The following is a 22,627-nucleotide window of genomic DNA, read 5'->3' as shown; positions in this document are numbered from 1 at the left end:
CAGCAAAGTGTAAAATGCAGCTAATGATTGCATGTTACCTTTTGTGCTGAGTAGGGAGAAGAGTGATCTTTGATGTGAAAAATAGGATAAAAGGTTGTAATTGAGATAGAGAGTTGGAAGAGTCACACAGCAGTTTAAGGGAAGTCACCCTGTGGACAGGTAGCCCAAATATGGACTTATCTTGTTGTCCCCAGTAGTTTGTTTTTTTTTTGAGTAGGCACTCATTTTGTCCTTGATTTGCACAGCTTTGGTGAGAGCTCTTTAGTACTAACTTTGTATTCAAGTTAAATGAACAAAATTCTGTTTCTCTACAGACTATAATGCAACAAGTGTGGTTTGAATATAATGAGGAATTCTTCAATATAGCAGTATATCTACAATGTAAATGTCTTATTTAATGCTACAGGAACATAGAAAGAGCTTATGTTCTGTGGTAACCAAAAGGATGAAGGGAAACTAGCTGATAGTCTCTAGGTTATAGACTAGCAAAAATCTTCTGTATGTCTGGAAGGACTTTCGAGAAAACTAGAGAAGTGTGGCATATTATGCTAGACTTTGCTTAGCTAAATTTATGTAAAAATAAGTACAAAGTATAAGGAATCTCTGAAAGGAGGCCACTGTGGAGTTCCATAGTTCCTGCTGGAACTTTTGGTTCACCATAATAATAACCTGGAAAAATGTGAGGTGACAATCAAAAGTTGTCATTCATGGTCACTAGAGGAGACATGGCTTTGTAAAATCCTTCTGTAAGTTTTCATAGCAAAGTGACTGGATGATGAAATTCACTTTAGATAAATTCAATAGGAATTGCTTTATTTGTATTAGTAAAGGAATAGAGAAGAAAAGAGATGACGAGATTGTGCCGCTGTATAACGACAATCTAGTGCAGAGTTCTGGCTTCTCCAAAAGGTTATAATGGAACTGGAGGAGTAGGTTCTGGGAAGATGAATAGGGATGGTCAAAGGTGTAATACGGTTTTCATATGAGACATCATGACGTGGTCTCTCTGGTCTCATGTCAGTATATTTACTGTTGTACGTACATGCAGTGATGTGTTGTAAGTATTCCAAGTAAGTGAAAAGAGAACATGCAATAGAATCATCTAATGATACTGCATAAAATCCTTAAACCAAATGTTAAATAATGGAAGAATAATTAAGTTCCCCTTCATGTTGAATGACTATACAAATTGTAACCAGCTTTCCTTGTTGATGTGTGACTTGCCTAAGAAAAACAAATTCTTGGTCTGCTTCCAAGCCATTTGGAATCCTCTGTCTATGCTCTCTTCTCCAGTTCTTTTTGATAGAACAGAACTATTTGCCTTTCCCTGGAGACTTGGCTGTGCTGATCCGTCACAGATGAGATGTCATCTCAGTAGGTACAAAGCAAGAAGAAACAGTATTTAATAAAGCAGGAATTTAATCTGGAAGATTGCCTATTCTTAGCTAGTAATCCAGGTTTCCTGCTATTCTTGCTACTTTCAGACTTCAGTTTCTCATGGATATTATTTAAAAAATAATAATCAACTATTTCAGGGTTAGATGGAATATCAGATAGTTTATAAATAAGTTTTTTGTTTGTAAGATAGAGACAATAGGTTCAAAGAGCTTCCAACTGCACAGATCTGTCCCATTGATTTTTTTTATTAAAAAAAAAAAAAATTCTGACCAACTTTTCCATATGTAGATAACTGGTACACATCCATTATGTTTAACAGCCTATTAGGCTTTGAGGTGGGAGGGTTGTTTGATTTTTCTCTTTTTACTTATTATGGAAATTCTCAATACTCTGGTTAATCACAGACAACTGAATCTGAAGATATCTAGAGATCTAAAAATGAATATTGGGAAGTTGTAGCTGTTTTTTCTGTTCTTGCTTGATATGCAAATCTTCATATCCTTTTGCTCTCAGAAACAACTCTGTGGATTAGTACAGATGTTTCACATACTCTAAAGAAGTGACCTATACAGGGATCTCCTTAGAAAGTGTTTTGTGTCTAGCACTGTAGTGTCATATTTAGCAAAATTAGATCATTTATTTCTCTTAAAGCATGCATGCACAAGAAATAAAATTCTATGTTTATGAACTGTTCGCATACATTCCCTTTTGCTGCTGAGGGTAGTCAGTTGATTTTTCCTTTTTAGGGAATGCTTGCCAGTACAGCAATGCCAAGATGAGTAGTAGTATGTTTTATGGGAAAAATGAGAAGCATTTAAAAACGAATTCTGAAGAAATTATAAGAAAACATCTTAATTCCTCTCCCATAGATCGTATTTTCTAATACGCTGTCTAAACTCCTTTTAACAGGTCTTTTAAGGAGCATTTTTATATCAGTTTGTCATATAAAAGTTTTGTGCAAATCAACAAAAAATCAACAGCAATAAATGTACAGCTTTATATGTGAAATCCCTGAGAAGGAAATTGCTAAGTAAATAAACAGTATATAAGACTTAGTACCACAAGATACCAAGGAACAAAGAAAACCAGACATTATGAACATTAACTGAATATGTCTAGCTACAGCCCTTAGACTAGGTAATGTTTCTGAGTGGGATTTCCAAATGTTTTATACTGTGTAGGACAAGTTTGCTACAGGGAATATGTTGGTATCTTAGATTACATTGATACCCTGTTTGCCCTGAAACTTTTACTATTGGTGATCCAAGTCCTGCAAGTCCAGCTGGGTCTGTATTGCTGCTGACCCCAGCTTTTCAAGCAATTAAAATAGTTGTGAGGTCTTCAGTTCTAAACATTATTAACTCTTGAAGGTTAGCTCTAGATTGCCCTTTACTTGGAATGCCACCGAGCTTTGATCTGATGGTTTGTTTCATTTAACCTTACATGTGCTGGGTAAAACTGATTTTGTCTGATACAGGGATGAGTGGATGCTTTTGACAGGACATCTTGGGTAAGAAAGGCCAGCTAAGGAGTTGTCAGTGATGTTAGTCACCACGCACAGATGTTATCCTCTCCCAAAGTGGTACACAAACAGCTTCAAAACACTCTGTGGCCTGATACAGATCAAGAAGCAGTATTTGCTAATGATAGGAACCTGCAGGATGCACTTGCCCAAAAGAGTTTGACTGCATTCCTTCCCATTACCTGAGAAGATTTAATTGTAAGCAGTTTTTATCTTGCTGTATATGTGAGGTTTGACTTTGACAACAGGTTGAGAATTGTTTTTCAAGCAGCTTGTGTTTTTCTTGATAATGGTGTGAAGCTTCTGTTATTACCCTACTTCAGAGACTGCAAAGTCATTTTCTTCCCAGGTAGTGTAAATGTCGATCTTTTGTGATGCTGATTACTCAAGGTCTTACTTAAGCTTCAATAATTTTGTAGGCAGTACTGATGATCAAATCAACTGGATTTGCAGTTATGTGCCTCTGCTACCAAAGTATTCCACCAACCACTAACATTTGCTCACCTGAACTGTTTAGTTGGGTGTCTTACAGATGGAGAAATGGGGAAGGATAAAAAGCACAGAGAAAGGAAGAGTTCTAAAACTTCCCACTGAAGTTGTCTTGCAGAAAGAAAAGGAGTATGGGTGATGGGATTGGATTCTTTTTATGGTATGAAGCCACGGAAGATACAACAAAGCTACTTAATACTCTTTTGAATTGGCTGAAGTAGACGTGTTAGGATTAATGACTATACAAATCTCTAGATGTACTATATAGGCTGTTTGGTCAGGTGGTGGGATTATAAATAGGTAGGCTTACTGATGTCACCAGTAAAGGAAAGAAATGACAGAGTGCTTGCCATGCACACACTTCTTCCACACACACTTCCAGACCTTCTACCTACATATGCTGTTGAAAGAAATTCACTCAATTTTAATGAAGAGAGACCTGTGTTATCTCGGAGGTAAGCAGAAAAGTAGTTTAACTATTTTTAGCTGTACTTCCTCCCTCTCCTTGTTTAGGTGATCAGCAGGCTTCCAGGTAATACATACATTATCTTACTGGCCAGCATCCTACTAGCAGTTCTTTTGTTTGATATGCACAGGTAAAACTTTGACCTGCAGAGTTGTTCTGGTTGGTGTGAATGGGAATTCTGGAAATGTTTGATGTAAGGTGACAAATATTTTGCAAGACTAAGGATGAAAGTGTTGGTATTTACACAGCATTTCCTTGATTGTTTGGTTGAACTCATTTGAACTCCTGTTGTGAGGAAAAATATTTACTGTAATTATGTCCCTGTAGCAGCGTCGAAGTCTTTGCTCTTGTAAGAAAGGCAGATTCAAGTATAGGGCAGTACATAAGTAGTCAGAATCCAAACATAGACCAGTAAAAGGAAAGAATTGGTGTCTGTAGTGCTGTTTTCAGAGAAAGTATGTAATTCTTGCAGTCCAAGGTACAAAAGCCTTTTTATCCCCTTACTGGCTCAAAGACCAGGGTGAATAAAGACTTGTAAGTTTATCCATGTAGATGGATTGCTAGAATTTCAGTGGTGTGCTTCTGGGTACAGAAGCTGTTCCATCTGTTATTTTAAGTTACAGATTGCTGTCTGAAAGTTCAAATAAAATTATTTTAATTGAGGAATGTTCTATTTCATGGAGACAGTAAGGCTTTTCTGATTTTGCTTATCTTTCATCTAATTTTTATCTAAAACTTTGGAAAAGTTCTTTTTAATAAACTTGTCGAAGTCAGTGCCTTTGGTGTTTAATACAGTGGAGTCCATGCTGTGTGCTCATTCAGGAGGTGAATACAGTGTTGTAGCACAGTAGTTAGAGCAAGTCACTTACTCATCAGCTTAATGTATAGCAAAGTTCCCTACTTTCCACAGAGCAGGCTACTACTGCTGCTAATAGTTGTTAAGGTTAGTAAGATATAGGTTTCTCCCCTTCCTAAAGACTCTTTTTTTCCTACAGTAAAGTTAAGGCTTGAAGCCCGTAGCCTTTTTCAGAAAGTGCAGAGACTTTCTAATGGAGTAATGGGGCATCCAAAATAGCTTTGGTGTTACCAAACATGGTGCAAGGAGACAGTTTTCTTTGAAGAAACATCGTCTTTCAGGCCTGTTGCAGGAATGCAGTAAGAAACAGTTCTGGGGCATTTTGAGTGTTCAGAAGACAGTGGAGGAGGGAGCTAACAACAGCTCTTGTATGTAGATGGGGATGAGTCTGGGGGAGGATGTTGTAACATTTCTGTGGGCCCTGAATTGCCAACCAATGAGGGAGTTGAAGTTAAAGGGGGACAAAGGGGAGGGAGGCTCCTGCTGCCAGTGGCAGCAAGAGTGGGTATGAAAACTGCTGGTCAGGCAGATGCTACAAAGAGCTGGGCTAGGACTTTGGGCTGTGCTTCCTATCACCCATCGCCCCACAGAATGCACAAGAGATCGGGCTTGAGCTCCAGCAGCAGCATTGACTTTTGAGGAGGTGGTAAGTGCCACCCTGCTCCTAAAGGGCTTTGCCACTGCTTTCTGAGGGTGTGGGTGCTACAGGGATGCTGTGAGAGATGAGCAGGAGAATCTGGTGGTAGATGGACACTTACTGTGTTTGTTTGAGGTTTTGCATGGAGCATTTGCCTGAGATGTTTGTGGAAATAAAACTACATGTGGGGGATAGGGAAACCTCTTTATTACATCTTAGCTCTCAGGTTAGCAACTAAGTTGAAAAATGAAAGTGCTGAGATGCTTCTCTTGCAATTTAGTGAAGGTAATGCTTGCTTTGGTACAATTTCCTAGCCTGAGCTTTTTCTTCTTGTTTTTTCTTTCTTGTAATTAACTCATTTTCTGACATGATTCTGTGTAGTAACTCCCTCTTGCTCCTCTTCTGTCAGTTTTTCATGTGTCACATACCATCTGTTTAATTTCGGTAACTTCAAAATCTTCTTCCTCAGGATAAAAAACTTCTTCTGCTTTCCAGTCCATTCCAGTGCTTCATATAGCGTCTATTCTCCGATTTACTAAACCCTCCTATTTCTTGTTTATGTGAATGTACAAAACATTTTTGAAGTTTTACCAAACTATAGAGAGCTAAAGGACCCAGCTGCCAGAAGAAGGCTGCCAGTGGCTGTAGAGCTTTCAGCCAGGGATAAAGGTTGGTCTGTTCCAAATACCTGCTGGAAAACACAGAATGAGCTGCAGTTCTTCTCAGAGCCAAGCTCGGTGATTCTTCACCTGGGAGACTGGAGAATTGCAGCTGCACCCAACCTTTTGTAGCAGCTAAAGAGAAGAGAGGTAAAGTTTGTTTTCCTTGTTGGTGCTGCAGTGCTTCACAGGTACTGGCCTGCATTGTTTTACCTGTGTTGCCCACCTGCACCTATGCCATGTTACCTGTATTTGAGGGATGTGGAAAAAGGGAAGGGTTTGTGCTACTCTTTCCTGGCTGCTGTGCTACTGAGTGGTTCTGCTTTTCTTTTCCTTGCCTCTTCACAGCCTCTAAATCCATCTAGTGCCTGCCTCCAGTGTTACTTTTAAAACGTGATTTTGAATGGCAGAGAAAAAGGAACAGAAGAAAAGCTCAGATAAATTGGCAATTCTTTACTCTATTGATGTTCGGAATAGTGGCAGAAAAACCCACGAGCACAGCTAGGTGTTTCATCTCCAGGCTTTGAAAAGACTGGCGCTATACCTGCTTTCATGACTAGAAGATAACGGCCAGAAGGGCAAATTTAGGTTTTGCAAGCCCTTAATTGAACTTTTCTTGCTGGTCATAGGAGAAGAATATCTTTGTGAGCCCGCTTTTATAGAAATACTTGAAAAAAGATTTGAGAGTTTGTTCCTAGTGGAGGTAACATATGTTTGCTCGAGTTTTAAATATTTGTTAGATTTATTAGTGTATCAAAGGTTAAGCTCCCCATTTGAGCTCAAGCTGCTCTTCGTTTCTTTTCCTGTTTATTCAGCCAGTTATATATTACTCAATCGCCGTTACAGATTTACCGTTTTCTCTTCCCTGCTCTCTTTCTTTTCTGTCAGGCTGTTTGCATAACAGTAAATATAATAAAGGCTAAATGAGTCATATGCAGTTTTAATAGTTCTGAATATCATTTAAGTTTTTTGATTTTTCTTTTGGTAGCAAACCTGTTTTTCTCATTTGATACTTTTATCTAATAGCAACCTTTCCACAAAGTATCTGCTTATTACAGAGGCATGTTGCACATGACATGCCAAATTTGAATTTAGTGTTAACACTATTTATTTCACAAGTCCAAGTTCTTAACCTCCTTAGAAGTAATGCTGTTGGAAGTGATTTTCCTCCACTTCCTTCCCCCCCTGCTTCCCGTTTTTAAGAAGATATAGTACTTTTGGCACAGCATAATGTGGTATAAAAGATCATTTGTGTAAGAATACATTTTGATAATTCCTTAATAATAATAACCTTTATGCAAATTTATGGCATAATGTATTTTTTATCCTCTGTTGTCTGCTAGGATTCTAAGCTCTAGGCTGTTTTCCTAGCAGTGGGGCAAATCTTACGCCTAGAGAGGAGCTAACTGGTTTTGCTGGATGGCATAAAGTGACATGGAGTCAGTGGTGATCTGTGCTCAAGGGTTAGTATTTCATGTGTGTTAAGTGACCTTGAAAAGGTCATTGTAATGGTAGTTATGGTTTGGCTTTTAAGGGCAATGAACAAATTTTTGCTTTTTTAGAAAATTAATTATAAATTTGAAACTTATGCTACAGAAATCTATCCTGAAGTTGGTGCCCCTTTAATATAGGGAGGGCCACAATTAAAAACATGCCTGTGCCATACAGATTTGTGTTTGTTGCCTCTGAATCCCCCCTTTTTCCTTCTAATAGGAGAAAACATTGCGTAAATTATGGCTTGAATACAGTCTCTTCTGTTTTCAAGACTGCCAGTGCCATGGGGACAGACAATCAGACGGGCAAGTGTCTGTTCCAAATGGTCTGCAGGGAACTGAAGGATTCATTTGCTGCTTTCTTGCATTCAGTGTGTACCAGACGTCCGAAGATTCCATTTAGCTTTCACCTTACTGTCATGGTTACAGTCCCAGTCCTGTGATTTATTTCTCTCTAGGATAAGACTCTTTTTAAAAATTCTTTTCTTTAGAACTCTGAGGCTATTAGGGAGGGATTCAACACGTCCCATTGATTAGGAAAAACTTTTTTTCTAGCAAGAGCTTTGAAAACATACCTTGATTCCTGGGATGCCTCATATTTGTGGTCCAATTCCCTTACGGAAGGGGATGGAAAAACAGGTATTCTATGTTTTTTTTTTTTCTCTTTCACTGTAGCAATTATCTAAATGTGGGCACAAATAAGAAAACGTCTGCAGAGAATTTGTTGCTTGTTGGATCCTCACTGAGTGAAGTCATAGAGATGATCTTCAAAATTCAGTTTATTAATCATATCACCTGTAGCATCACTACTGGCGTATCAGTCGGTGGGTATATCAGTTGTACAAGGTCTTTTTGTTTTTACGAGAACCCTTTTCTTAATTCTTCATTTCTAGTACCATCTCTTATGTAACATTTTAAAAATACCAGAAATAATTTGCAGTGTTGATCTCCTTTCAGGCTTGAGAATTTGTATAGAAAGTACACAGTGAAATATCTCATTATCACAAAAGATTTCAAAGATTTTCTTGGTTGTTCCTCCACCTGGAAATTGAAGTTGAAATGTACTTCTGTACATTTATTCTTTTGTAACTATTGAACTTGCTGCTAGATATATCTGTACAATATAAACGCTGAAGCTTCCCTGGATAGCTAAGTGGATGAGTGTGAAACCTGAAAGCTCACATTTATCTGCAGAGCAGATGCAGCAAATATTTTTTCCTTCATTTTGTCCTACAGGTATCATAAGCCCGGCTTGAAGGGATAACCTTCCAAGAATGGATAGTGCTTGCCTCTCATTGATCCATACCTTGATCTTAATATCCAGCTGGTGCTTTTATAGTAGAAATAATGATAGAGACTGTGTATCAAACAGTGATATTGATCTAGAGATGAAAGCCTAGTATCAAGGCTGATAGGCACATTGTATAGATGCCATGAGGCTTGTATAGCAAGTACTTGAGCTGCTTAATTTTAAGGATAAATATCCTTAAAATATTTTAAGGATAGATAAGAATACTAGAGTACATCAAAAGTAACCTCTTCAGCAGCGCTACTTCTAACCCAAATTTTGTGTAGACATCTGAATCACAAGAACAAAGCAGTGCAGAGGGTGTTCTGCCACATGAGTAGCATAACTTTAAATTTCTTGAACTGGAACTTTAAGTGACTGGAAAAAAAATCTATATATTTTTAAAGTAACTTGTTAGAAATGTGTATATAGAGAGCTGGGATGCAGCAAACAGCAATGAAAGGTGATTAAGAAGTAATGTAGATAGTTACAGGTGATGATTTCACTTCTGTTTGCTGAGTGCAGTAGTGTTTGGGGGGGGGAACTCTAGAAGCTTATAAATCAATTAGGTTTTTCTGCTTTTGAGAATTTTTTTTTCCCTCTTTGGGAAGAGCTCCAATTCATTGGGCAGTCTGAAGCAAAGGACTTTCAGTCCTTTCTTTTCTGTCAACTTCAGAGTTGAAGACAGGATGAGAATGAGTGAATCCAAGATGAGAAAGATAAGTCTCTCTGAAAATTAGAAAAATAGATGACTGATGACTGTGTTGTGGTATGAAATAAATATAATTTTAAAGATATGTTGGCAGGTGGACTTACCATGAAGTACTGCAAAATACTGAGATGTTTTCTTCCAGTAACCCATGTACATATGCTGTTGTATGTGTGTAAGTATCATTCGACTGACTGTAATGGATATCATGCGATGTTTCCTCATAATGATGAACAGATAGCTTCAAAACACAGGAGTTCTGTCCTTTGTTAATAACACCCAGGACATCAGGACTCACATACCACATACAGTAGGATGTCTGGAAGAACTTTTTTTTTATTGTGAGTGAACAGATGCCAAATATCAGATTGTAGACAGAATAAAGCTTTGTGCTTCATATGCACAAAATGTAAATCCTGAGCTCACCAGCTCTGCTGTACTGGTGGTAGTATGGGTGGGAAGAGCACTCCTGCTTGAGCTTTTTCATTTTGGTCTATCACAAGGTTAAGCAGAGTTATGCAGGCTTGACAGCAGCTTTGTAACTACTATAATGCAAGAAGCCATGTATTCCAGAGTTCCCAGGCTAAGGGAAAAATATGCCACATGGGTATGTCAATGCTATCGTTAGTATTCAGATTAAGAACAATATAAATGAAAATCGAGCTACTTCTAAGTAAAGGAAAGAGAAATATCATCCATAAAATGCAGATGAAAGTGACACTATTGTAAATTACTCAATTTTTCATGTCTTTGATTGTGTAACTATCAAATCCCAAATTGGGAGCTCCATCTTGCAAACTAATTTAAAATGTGGATTACTGAATACCTATGTCTTACAAAATACCCTTTTTTTTTTTTTTTAAAGGGGAATGTGTATGCATATGCCCTGAAATATATAGCTTTGATTTTTATAAAAGGTAAAACCTTTCTTTTTAGTGACTTACCTTGATAACTTGCATCATTTCATGGACTACAGCAAGAATCAATGATGCTGCAGTTGTCATCGAGCATTTTCCTAGCAAGTAGTGCTTGATCTTGAGGATATGCAGTAGTGATGCTGTGAAACTGTAACCCCAAAGACAGAAATGAATAAACAGCAGGAAAGATGGTGTTTTTCTCTGCTTATTGTACAAGACAAATTTATTCTGTGAGTATTAAAGATGAGTAGTACTGAACTGGGAAGCTTGCAGAAGAAATTAGTGGCTTAAATATGTTGTCTGTGTTGCTGATGTATCATTCTGAACGGAACATATGAACACACAGAGCAGATGATGTGCAAGGTGTTGCAGCTGTCCGCTACTGCTGCATAGCAGTGGCGCAGCATTATTGTAATAATCAAGAAAATGTTATAACAACTGCTTTGAGTGCAAAATCAAAAGCAAGAAAAGTTCTAGAAGAAGCTTTATTGAAGTGGCCTTTTTTCCTCTCATAAGGTGATCTCAACAGAGCTAGTTGCTTTACTGACTTTGAGTGAAAAATTTAAAAAGTGCTGCTTGTAGTTGTGGCATATCATTTTGTGAAGTTTGGTATCAAAAAATAAAATCTCTGCCCTTCATAGAAACACGCGTTCTTAGTGATGCCAGAACAAACTTAAAGTTTGCTTAGTAAACTTAAATCTATCTGTTGTGCAGTAGAAAGTTTTTATTCTGCTACATTGAATGAAATTTTTCAGTACCTGAGAGCTGAGCAGTTGCAGGTGAGTCCCCTTCTGGCCTTTGCGTCTTATGTGATTGCCATGGAAAACCTGAGAGATGGTCCTGATGAGGTTAGAGCCAAAATAATGTCACTGAAAGGACTATCAAGCTGTCTTTGTGTACTGTCTCATGTAATTGTTTTGAAGGATGGAAGTTAAGTACTGTAAACATTAATACTCTTTGAAAACAGGACTTGAAGAGGCGGTTGTTTGTACTGTAGCCTTTGGTTATGTAGCAGATAATTTCCTCTCTTTCTCCAGTTTTTGGGGAAAGTGTTCATTATTGAGATGACGTGCTGGCAATAACTGGAATATCCAGGTCACTGTAAGTTCAAGTATTTCTCATTATTATAATATGCTCTTTTCTAGTTGCTCATAGTTAAAAATACACTGCTTGTAGTTTTCTGACAGGCTTTTTTTTTTTTTTTAACTGGCTTTCATTATTATTTTTAAATATAACATCAAATAGATGTGCTTTATTTATTTACTGTACCCAGATCTTTATTTTAAAATGGGCTTCCACACATTCAGATCATTGACACTATTGTTTTTTTTGCAAGCAGGAAATATGTTGAGATACAGCAACGAAACTTTGGTATGTAGAAGTGGGTTGTGAAGCACATAAAATGTTGACTTTATGGCCTTGCTTTTGATTTAAAAGGACACACTGCTTTTTCTTAACAAAATGATGAAATCTTATGTCTGCATTTTTGCTGAAAGAGCTTGAACATCCCTCTGGCTGCCTTTTTCCAGGGCTAGGAAGGATCAGCAGACAAAGGTTTATTTTTTTCTACTTTGTTTTGAGCAGTTGATTAGACAGATCTGACATTCGAGCTGTTGGAGATTAGCAGGTAGCTGGTGAGTTTAGCTGGTGAGAAACAGCGGGGGAAGCATGGCCCGTCAGGGGGGTCAGCAGGTTTGCAGTGGCCGGTGCAGAGAGAAGTCTGTCAGCTGGTGGGGCTGAGACCTGGGGAAACAGGGGAAGCAGCGAGTACCTGCCCTGTATGGGATGCTGCCACACAGTTTCCAGAGGAGTTTTGTTGACCTGTGTCCTTATTTGGAGTCAATTTCTATTTTAACTCCCTTTCTGGATGTTGTAGCTAAATAAGCTGTATGCTGATTCTTCCTGCAGCTTTCCTTTACTTCTGTAGTAGCCAAGAAAATAAAGAGTATGTTTTGGTTGTTCTAGCTCCTTCTGATATTTACTTTGAAAATTAGATTAGAATAAGTCTGCTTAGCTCCTAGCACATCTGGAAGCCATAAGAAAATGAAAGACACTGAATGAGGCCATTTACTGAGCACCTTTTTTCTGACCTCTGAACTGTTAGTTTGATTAGAATTTATTCTCTTCATTATGGTTGCATTTTGTCTTTCTTAATTTTAAGAGTTCTCTTCTTCTCAGGAGGAAAAATTAGCTTAACAATTCACTCTCTTTTTATTAACAAAATCATTAAAAGAAAGCCTAATTGCTTTCCCAGAACCTGGTAGAGGTGAAGAGGCAAGAGAGAACTGGGCTGCTGTTTGTTGATGAATCTTTATGATGGAGAAGAGTTTGAAATGATGCCATAGAGTTGGAGTTACTTGGATAATGCTGGTTTTATGATGCTTGGCATTTGAATAAAACTGTGTGTGGAGGATGCCTCTGAGAGGAAGCAGCTGCAGCAGCTTCTTGCAGGCTGCAGAGTGCAAAAGAGGAGGGGAGGGATTGCAGGCTGCAAGTGCTGCTGCAAGTGGACTTCCTGCAGCCTGTCACTTGCTGCTTTTGATTTACACCTACATACATAATAACATTCATGTTAATTCCCCTAACTGCTCAGTACCAGCTCTGGGACCATGGGGGTGCAGGACTTCATCCACCACCAGTCAGGCAGCCTTTCTTCTGAGAAGGCAGAGACACCGGACACCAGAGAAGAAGAAAAAATATCTGTAAGGCCAAATGTGACTTGCTTGGGGTGAGAATGAGAGAGAGAGATGAGAGAATGGGTGAAAAATAAAGAAACAGAAAACTTGAGAATGGGAATACCTCTCACTTAATAAGAGTTTGTCCACAGACATTACACTGACTTTTTGGCATACTTGGAGGTTTTTCCTCCTCTGAGTGGGGCAAGAAATGCAAGCGTAACTCACCATAAAGAAACTGAAGGTCTCTTAGGGATGGGTAGGGTACATATGCCACCCTTCGTTGGTGTAAGGGGAGAGTCAGCCTCGCCAGGCTGCCTAAACCCACGTGTGTGCACACTGCTATGTGTAGTGTCATCTGCCCAGCTATCACACCCGAATTCTGTCTACTATTTTTCCAGCTCTAGCTCTCTGCAGTGCAAGCTGGACATTGTAAATAAGGCTGCGTTTTACTGATTCAGACCACGCATTTACTGATGTGTTCATTTTGGATTAAGCACTCTCTGTAGTGATAGTGGAGTTTCAGCAATGAAATAGCATTTGTCTGCTTAATGGAAAACAGAGTCCACTAGCATTTGCAGATAAATCTTACTGTATTGTGTAGTCTTCAGGGATTAAATTCTAAGTTCAGTTGTAGTAAATATCTGAAGTCACCTAAAGATGTAAGGATGAATATGTAGGGTGAGAAGCAGTGCTTTGCTTTGCTTTGGGTATGGATTTTTACTTTATTTCTTACTACTAATGTGTTAGTGGTTTTTATATTTATATAGCTTTTTATAGTTGTATTGGTATTGATGTTCTTTTTGGTAGTTATATGGAAGCTAAACTCATACAACAAAACAAAAAAACCTAAGTGGGGGAGGAGTAAAAAGCAGTTTGATTCATACTTTTTGCAACACTCACATAACCCAGAAACAACGCAGGCATGTTGCTGTAGAAATCAATGTTAAGTGTGCAGCTCACACCCTGTGTGCAGAGGGAGGTGTACACCAAAACTAATTTGGAACATGAGCAGAGAGGAGGCGTAGAAGTTGATGATGAATCTTCATTCTGTGTGTTTGGATGTTTGGGAGTACTCCTGAGGAGCCTGGAGAGGCTGTGAATAGTTAATTATTCAGCTCGGAGTTCTGAAGTTCAAAACTCCAAGTTCTTTCAGAAACAGCTCAGTCATGTGAAGTTTCATTACACAGTCGTCTGTTGCAATGCTGTTCTGGACCTTGTTTGTTCTTTGTTGTAAGTGACTTTAAACTTCATTTTGTCAAGGAAGATGTATGTTTCTAACTGTTGTATTCTCAATCTTTTGGGTTAATTCTGTAGGATAACTCCAGAAGTTAACGCATTTGGTTGTTTTTAAAGTAAACAAACTTTGGTACAACTCCAAGGATCTAAATTGCAAGCATATTTTTGGAAACTTACTATATTATGTTTTTAAATATCCATATACAGTACATATATACAATATACATGTGTATTTTAGCTTTTAGTGTGTTTGACTTCATTCTAGTCTTTAAAATAAAAAATGTTTATAAGAAATGAAAAAGTTTTCATGAGGTAATGCATGTCCACTGTATTGGATGTTTTCTCATCTAATGATGCAAGTCTTGATTGTAGTATCTTTTCATTGTAATTATATACATGAAATGTAAAAACTGATTTGAATAGAAAGGCATGTTGTAGAAATAAGTCCTGTATTCAGAATTTGCTGTAACATAAACAGATTAAGAGGTGCAGAACAACGTGTTGCTTTCAGACCATTAGGTGTGTTTTTGGTGGTGTTGTTTTTTTTTTTTTTTTTCAGGTTTGCAAAGGATTGTGTGTGTGTGAAATAAGACAGGAAAGAATAGTAAGAAAATAAAGATAGAAAATCTATCTTCCTCTTTTGGTGAGAGGAAAATGTGAAAGCATATTGTGACTGAAATGTCAAGAAGTATTACAACACGGTAGGATTGGTAATACTGGTATTTTATTACTGTATAGAAATAAATAGACCTAGAGCTAGTAGGATTTGTTTAAAGGATTTGAATAATCAAAAGAAAAAATTGGGGAAGAAAAGTGTGATTATTCCTCTGTCTGTCCTATAGATTAGACATATAGCCAGTGCAATTTGGCTGCATACTGTGTAGTACAGTGTTTTTGTTTAGACTAATCCAGTAAATCTGTTTGGAGAATGCTCAAGAAAAGTCTTGCCTTTGTGTACTATAAAGGAGAGGAAAAAGTCATTCAATTAACTTGACTCTTAATTTTTATATATCTATTTCAGAAGAAAAGCTAAAGCACCTCCTCCTCCATCTGAACCCAAACCCATTGCTGTTTGTCCATTTGATGACACAGAATCAGTCAACCTCATCATGGAACAGAAAGAGAATGTAATCGATAAAGACATTGAACTGTCAGTGGTCCTGCCAGGAGATGTGATCAAATATACTACAGTTAACGGGAGGTATGATACGCAGTATGATACTTTGGTTTAAATTTTCCTTCCTACTCAAGTTTACTTTGACCTTCATCCACTTTTAAACCACTCAGTAAAATACACAAGTTGTGAATTCTTTCTAGTCACTGCAGATCTCTAGGAAGAATACTGGTTTGTGTGATACATGGAGTTTTCAGATACTGTGAAAGTGTCTGTGTTAGACCTTAAAGATGAGTTCTGCTTCCTACTCAGCTACAAAGTCAAGCATTTGCTCAGTACTACTACCTATAGACTACCATGAGTCTTAAAAAAAGGTATTATCATTTCAGACAAAATCTATAATTCTAAGAAAGCTTTTAGCTACAGCTTTGCATTTTTTTAATCAAATATGTTTTGCTGAAGCTAGTTTTAATTTGAAATGCATACTTCAGTCTGGTAATTGGCAATATAGATTGTGAGTGTCCTTTAGTTCAGAAAGACTTAGAAATCGACTGAAATCATAAATCCTGGGACTTACAATAGTGTATAAATTATCACAGTGGGTTTACTAAGGAAGTACTATTCAAACACAGCAATGGTTCAGAACAGTTAGGATGCCAGTTTGTACAGACTTTTTTTTTTTGCACTGGGTAAAGTAAACGTAGCTACATCCGCCTCACATCTTAATGAGAGATAACGGGTTTTGTAGCTCAAGTCCATTTGCATGCTTTGTCATTTGTTAGAGTTGATGAGGTCACTTTCTAGATATAAAATGCCGGCTTGTGGTGGAGGTTGCATTATTATTATTATTATTATTATTATTATTTTATTTTTTTTTCTTCCAGACTGCATCTCATTTTTCAGGATAAATTAAATCTGAGGTCATATTTCTTAAAACAAATGTTCTGAAATAATTGGTTACTACTATGATGCTTCATAAAGTGTTCTTGCTAGCATGTTTACAGCAAGGAGTATTTCTGGCTGTAAGAATTGTGCATTCCGACAGGTTTCTCCTTTTTTTTTTTTTTCAGTCCTTTTGTCCATGCTTGTGAGTACCATGTACTCTGTATCTTGCTTTGCTCAGAACAAAGTGCCACAAAGCAATGTTGCATATATCCTCACTCAGACAAATTACCTTGTGTGTCATTATATTTTCTGTATGAGATTTTTGAATCTTCTCCTTGGTTTTAAATACAACACAGGACTTAGATTTTTCTGCAGCCAAAGAGAATCAAAAATAACTTGACAAACTTTTTTATCTAGCAGCTTGGTTGTTTTAAGTGTGTTTTCCCACAAGAAAGAAATGCAGTTTGAGAAAGATTTCTCTGAATGCAGTAAATAGTTTCAATTATACTTGTCAGTAGATTAATTTAGTTTTCAACAGCCAGTATAATAGTGACATGTATTTTATTTGGAAATGGTGCATCAAATAATTTTTGCAGGGTAGCATGGCTTTACAGTTTCAGACACGTTTCAGACAGACTTTAGCTTTGCTGAATTTCCTTAGAGCCCTTTGAGTTTCCATTTGATCCGTTCTCGAGTATTTTCAGTCATTAGGGTATTCTTAGCAAACTGTTGGTTTACTCCGTGTAGCCAATGAATAGCCAGCTTTGTAGTGTTGCCCTACTTTTCAAAATCTATTGTACTTATATTTGTTGGTAACAAATTCAGGGGTTTTCCTGGTTGTTTTTTTTATTTGTTTATTTGTTCTTAATCAAAACAAGTGTCTTTTTTAGAGAACGGCTTTAATAAACACTTTTGCAAGGAAGGCCAGAGATCTATAGATTTAAGTAATCAGAGATTTATAGAAAACCAAACTGCCTGTAATTTTTTTCTTATTATCTTTCACCTGTGGCTGATAACAGGATTTTGTCTGTTCAGTTGTGTTTACCATCAGTCTCATGATGGTAAGACCTCACCTCTAACATTTGATCATGTAAGAATGATAACTTTCTTAATGTAGCTAAATTTTGTCCCTCATTTTTGGAGCAGCATGTAGAAACTTGTTGCATTTTTTTCTTTTAAACACTTGATCCAGTATTTTTTATAATTTTCTTAGTAAAAGAAATTTTACATGTTCTGGAGAATGTGATCTAGCATCTTCCAGTTGAGCAGGACGTTTTAGGAAGTACCAATAGAAAGCAAATTTGCAGAGAATAGCTGTTTTCGTGTACTAATTTGCATTTGCTGTTTATGAACAGCTACATTTCTCATTTACCTGTCTGTTGCTTTTTGTGACTGGTTAAGGTGAGGGCTTGCGCTTGTCACTGGGCTGCATTTCCACAGGACAGCTTTCTGTGATCTTTGCTTGTGAATTCTTGTCCTGATCATCCTCAGCATTTGTACCTTTCTCCTACAACCAAAGGCCAGAGGAAGGGCATCTTTTAAGGATATTTGGGTTATTTAAAAAAAAATCAAAACCAACAAAAAACACCTGAAAAGTGGTAATGAATAACTTCCAGTAGCAACCTCTCTGGCTAATAGCATATTCAAGAAGTACTGGCTGCTGTCTTCTCTGGCTCCCTCTTGCCATGCTGTCCTGCCTCCAGTGAAATGCAGAAACAGGATAATTCACATTTACAGCTCCTTTTCCTTTCTTATTAGGGTGAGATGGAGGCAGTTGCTTTATTATGGGTTAGAAGGAAGGGAAACAGAGTAGTTCTTCCTTCTAATCAGAGCAGGCTGTGATATATGAGAGATCTGAAATAAATTCTGTCCTTTAGCAGTGTGTAGATGAAAGAACAGGTGTTCTTTTGTTTTGTTTTTCCAGTGCTTAGTGTATTTCTCATGGTATTCCTCAGGGTGATATCTGTCTCCTAGATGAGGGCATGGGAGTTCATTACATTCTTCTATAATTCTTCAGAGTATTTGGTAGCTGTTTTTTGACACCTTCTAGAGCATCATTTCTGCATGGTTTTTGGTTTTATTTTTCTTCCTGCTTTAGTCTCCTGAGGCAAGTGTTCTCTTCTGCCATTTAACCAAGCAGAAACTTTCCCCAGGGGAAGGAAAAAAAAAAGTAACTGGAAGGTCAGCATGTGCACCAGGGAGTCCAGCCCAGTTGCCACAAATTAGGAGACAGTTTGCTTATGGGATGCATGGCCTGTTCTTTAAGTACAAGTGTAAATGGATTATGTTCTAGGGTTAATTAAAGGGCCCACAATAATTTCCAAGCTTCAGTCATTCTTAATTCTTTTTACAGATCTGTATCATATGAAAAGTCTGTTTTAACTTCCTACTTAATGTATAAATGTATTCACAATCTTTATATCATCTAGGATTCTGCTTAGCTTGATGCTTTGTAGATGCTATCTCCACATTTTGTTATGCTACCAGAATACTTCCATCTGTTATGTGATTACATCTAGAATTTAAGATTTCTGATAAAGCCATACTAGCCAAACCCTGTATTAATTTTCACTTAGGCACTTCAGTATTCTTTTCAACACAGCATTTGACTGCTTCACAGACTTTTAAATTATTTTTGTAATATCCTTGTGAAACACAGTAGATGATAGATTTCCATATTTGTAGCTGTAACTGCAAGTTGCGGAGGATGTCAAAATGAAATGGTCCTTACAGATTATTGTCCTGTTCTTAGAATAAATAAATAAATAGGAATGACCAGTTCCACTGATATCACAATCTTGTAACCTGTTTAATTGCTGTAATATACAAAGTTACTGTATTCTCCTTACCTCCAGTCTGTGTAACACTTCTATGATACTTCTGTTTAAATGCAGGTTTAGGCTGAATATTCCCAATTGCTTCTGGAATTTATTTACTGTCTTAATATGCTGTTTTGTGTATTTTTCATTGCATTGTGAGACAAAAGGACATACAGTTAGTGATCATAAATGAAAAATTCAGTTTGACTTGCTTCATTGTGAAAAGGACATCTGTTGCATTACATAGAGCTTCTCAAGAAATGGCATTCAGCTACTGCACTGTGATTTAGTTTCTTCCCCTTCAACTGTGCTAAACACCTGGCTCTTGTTTGATCCCTAAATCTGTAAAAGGTGACTTCCTCAAACTTCATTTCATCTGCTTCCTCCAAATTGCTTATGCTCACTCAGAATTTCTGAGAATAAAGTTTCTTGTAACCTCAAAGTAGATACCAAAATCTTGGGAAAGAGACTGTTCTTAATGAATAGCAGGGCATTTGTCACCACTGATAGAGTTTCCATTAAATATCCAATGAGGTTGCTTGTCCACACCTCCCTAGTGGCCTCAGGAAACACATCACCCAAGCGAAAACGTCCTGCTCTATTCTAGCGTTCGGTATACTTCTGTGCAAGCTGGTTCATTTTCTTTAGTGGTGGTGGTTGTTTTTTAGTGTTAAATGTTTAGTATCATGCTTTGTTTTACAGCTTATTTAATTGCTACTATGGCTGTTTTACAGGAAGCCAATGATGGACTTGCTGATCTTTCTCTGTGCACAGTATCATTTAAATCCCTCAAGTTATACCATAGAGTTGGTATCGGCAGAAAATAGCCAGATAAAATTCAAACCTAATACACCAGTGGGGATGCTTGAAGTGGAAAAGGTGATTTTAAAGCCAAAACAAATGGATAAGAAGAAACCTGTTCCTGTTATACCAGAGGTAAGAACTAAAATAATAATGTATTGACAAATTATAATCGTTGTATTTAACGAGTTGAGTTGGCAGCTCAGCCTCATTTCAGCTTTCCCTGTTGTATCTCATCCTCTTAGCATGCACCCCTGTGAAAAGCTTGGCTCTATGTTCCAGATAGCCTCTTCTTGAGAGTAAAAATATATATTAATTTGCTGCATCAAGCATCTTTGCTACCAAAAGAAAGAAACATTACAGTATCATTTGAAATCCTATGGCCTTAGTGTCCTGATGAATTCTGAAGGTGAAGTGTGGCTGAATATAGCCTTCTGCAAATTGAAAATCAACTCATAATATCTGTCTTGCTGTGTGTGGTTTGTGCATATGCATACTGTACTTTTTTGTTACTCTGCTCTTTTTCTTTTTAACACATACCCTTAAGAAGGTAAGGGCTTTTAGAAATACTAAAGCCATTTTTGGGAGTTGCCTAAATCTTTCCTTCTTCCATTGTAAACCTGCTGTATAAAAGAATGCTGTGTCTGTTTTGTTGTTTTTTAATTTATCTAAAGCACTTAAACAAGGCTGGGGGAGCCCTTCAGCTGCCCTTTTACCTTTGTCCTATGCCCACACATAGACACCTATGGCTCATTTGTTGTCTTCTCTAGCTACCTAATGTAACCTAGTAGGGCATCCTAGTCCAAGTGTGTACCCTGCTGGACAGACAACTGACAGATGCTAAGGGTGGAGCAGGCTATTTCATGGGTCCTCTCCTTAGGTAGAAGGGAATTGCAAATGAATTCTTAGTTTCTCTTGTAATCTTGCTAAATGTGTAACATTAAAGCTGACACTAATGGGAATTCCTGTGATTACTGTAAGGCTGTTATGAAAATGCCAGTTGTTTCAGAATTTGTGCAGGATATTTATTTGAAATTCTCTTCTCTTTAGCAAACAGTAAGGGTAGTGATAAACTACAAGAAGACACAGAAGACAGTAGTAAGAGTTAGTCCGCATTCACCCCTTCAAGAACTCATACCAATTATCTGTAGTAAATGTGAGTTTGATCCTTTGCAAACTGTGTTGCTGAAGAATTACCAGTCTCAAGAAGCTCTTGATGTGACAAAATCTCTTAATGACCTTGGACTAAGGGAATTATATGCCATGGATATCAGTCGAGGTAAGATAACTTTTGTAAATTGATCTCATAAAAAAGATAGCTACTCAGTATTTCAGTAAAGTATACTTTTTGCTTTGGTGTGAGTAGTTTTTTGGTAGTGGTGTTTTTGTTTTTAACATGTGAAAAAATTAATTTCAAGCAATTTGGTATGTATTTCACTGATCTTCCACAAAATTCAAACTTAAAGTGTAGCTATAACTCTATTAAGAAATGTTATATGAAGGTTCTATTTTTTAACAAAGTGTTGGGTAACAGCAAAGGTGGGTCAGTACAAAGCAACATTTAAAAACAATTGCTTTCCTACTCCTGCCCCTTCTCAAAAAGACCAATAATTCTGTACTTCCCATAGCTCATAGAAGCCGCATAGGATCATGATGAGCTGAGAAGAATAGAAACACCATAGATACATGGTTTTGCTTTAAAATTCTGAAATATTAGACTATTGTGATAATGCTTTCCTGTGTAATATTTGTATTTGTTAATTTCATATGTAGATTGAGAAGGAGTAATAATTATCTTTGTAACTATGGTCAAGCAGGGGTGCTGTTAGCTAACTTGCCTATATTTGTGCAGACATCCTATCATGGTTTTAACTTTAGCTGTAAGCCTATCTCTATAATGAAAGGCTTAATACACTGTGATTAAAAATTCTATACAATGTGTTTTGTTTAATTTCAGACATTTTTCACAGGAAATTTTTGCCCCAGTATTGAATGTACTAATAACAGACTCATTGCTATTCTGGACCACTGTTCTATTTTTGTCCTTTGTTTTCTTTTCTGCTCTAACTGTGCGCCCTTAGATATGATAACCTTATCCTTTGGTTTCAAAAGTTCTCTCAACTGCTTCACAAAGGGCAATTATCTTGAACAATCAAAGAATGTCAGGTTTGGAAAATATGCTCTTTTCCCATGGAGAAAACAAAAATGAAATATTTTTTATCACTGATTTTTTTTTTGTTGCCTAAACATGTTATTTGGACTGCATGCAACCATAGTGAATTATCATTTATTATCTGGCTACTGCTGTCCTCCACAGACTGGCAGAGCTGCCTTTTGCACAGAGTGAACCATTTGTCATTTGAATCAAGTAACAGCCAAAAATCTATAGGAGAGAATACAAGGGAATACACACTTTCTGCAAGACTATGCCCAACTAGGAACTCTAGATGTGCTACAGTTCATTCAATGCAAACTAGTTCACAGTTTCCATTTTGTAGACAACTTCTAAGCTCTGAATTTTCAGCTTTCTTCATGAAAGTAAATAGTGAGATGTGCCATATAACAGACTATAAATTTAGATTGTATTTTACTCAGATTATATTTTCATTATACATTCTTTTTCCATTTTCCAAGTTATGGACAATCCAAAATTTATAGAG

General features: G+C 37.2%; 1 protein-coding gene across 17 annotated transcripts in view; it reads left to right on the top strand.

Annotated features, from left to right (window-relative positions):
* Window positions 1-22,627, top strand: part of COBLL1 (cordon-bleu WH2 repeat protein like 1) — an 81,649-nt gene that overhangs the window by 30,911 nt on the left and 28,111 nt on the right. For 8 of the 17 annotated variants that reach the window (XM_072040881.1, XM_038182035.2, XM_038182032.2 and 5 more), the window contains exons 2-4: window positions 15,370-15,549; window positions 19,901-20,102; window positions 21,018-21,246. In XM_072040881.1, coding sequence (XP_071896982.1) covers window positions 15,458-15,549; window positions 19,901-20,102; window positions 21,018-21,246 — 523 coding nt within the window. In that variant the 5' untranslated portion in view covers window positions 15,370-15,457. Of the gene's footprint in view, window positions 1-3,706; window positions 3,865-5,230; window positions 5,378-8,214; window positions 8,345-13,028; window positions 14,343-14,920; window positions 15,050-15,369; window positions 15,550-19,900; window positions 20,103-21,017; window positions 21,247-22,627 lie in introns of those variants that run through there. The other 9 variants (XM_072040875.1, XM_072040876.1, XM_072040874.1 and 6 more) reach the window with 7 other exon arrangements.

The sequence above is a fragment of the Anas platyrhynchos genome, chromosome 7 (genome assembly GCF_047663525.1).
Source record: "Anas platyrhynchos isolate ZD024472 breed Pekin duck chromosome 7, IASCAAS_PekinDuck_T2T, whole genome shotgun sequence".
Taxonomy (NCBI): Eukaryota; Metazoa; Chordata; class Aves; order Anseriformes; family Anatidae; genus Anas; species Anas platyrhynchos.
The sequence above is the reverse complement of the archived record's forward strand: the minus strand, read 5'-3'. Positions and strand labels throughout refer to the sequence as shown.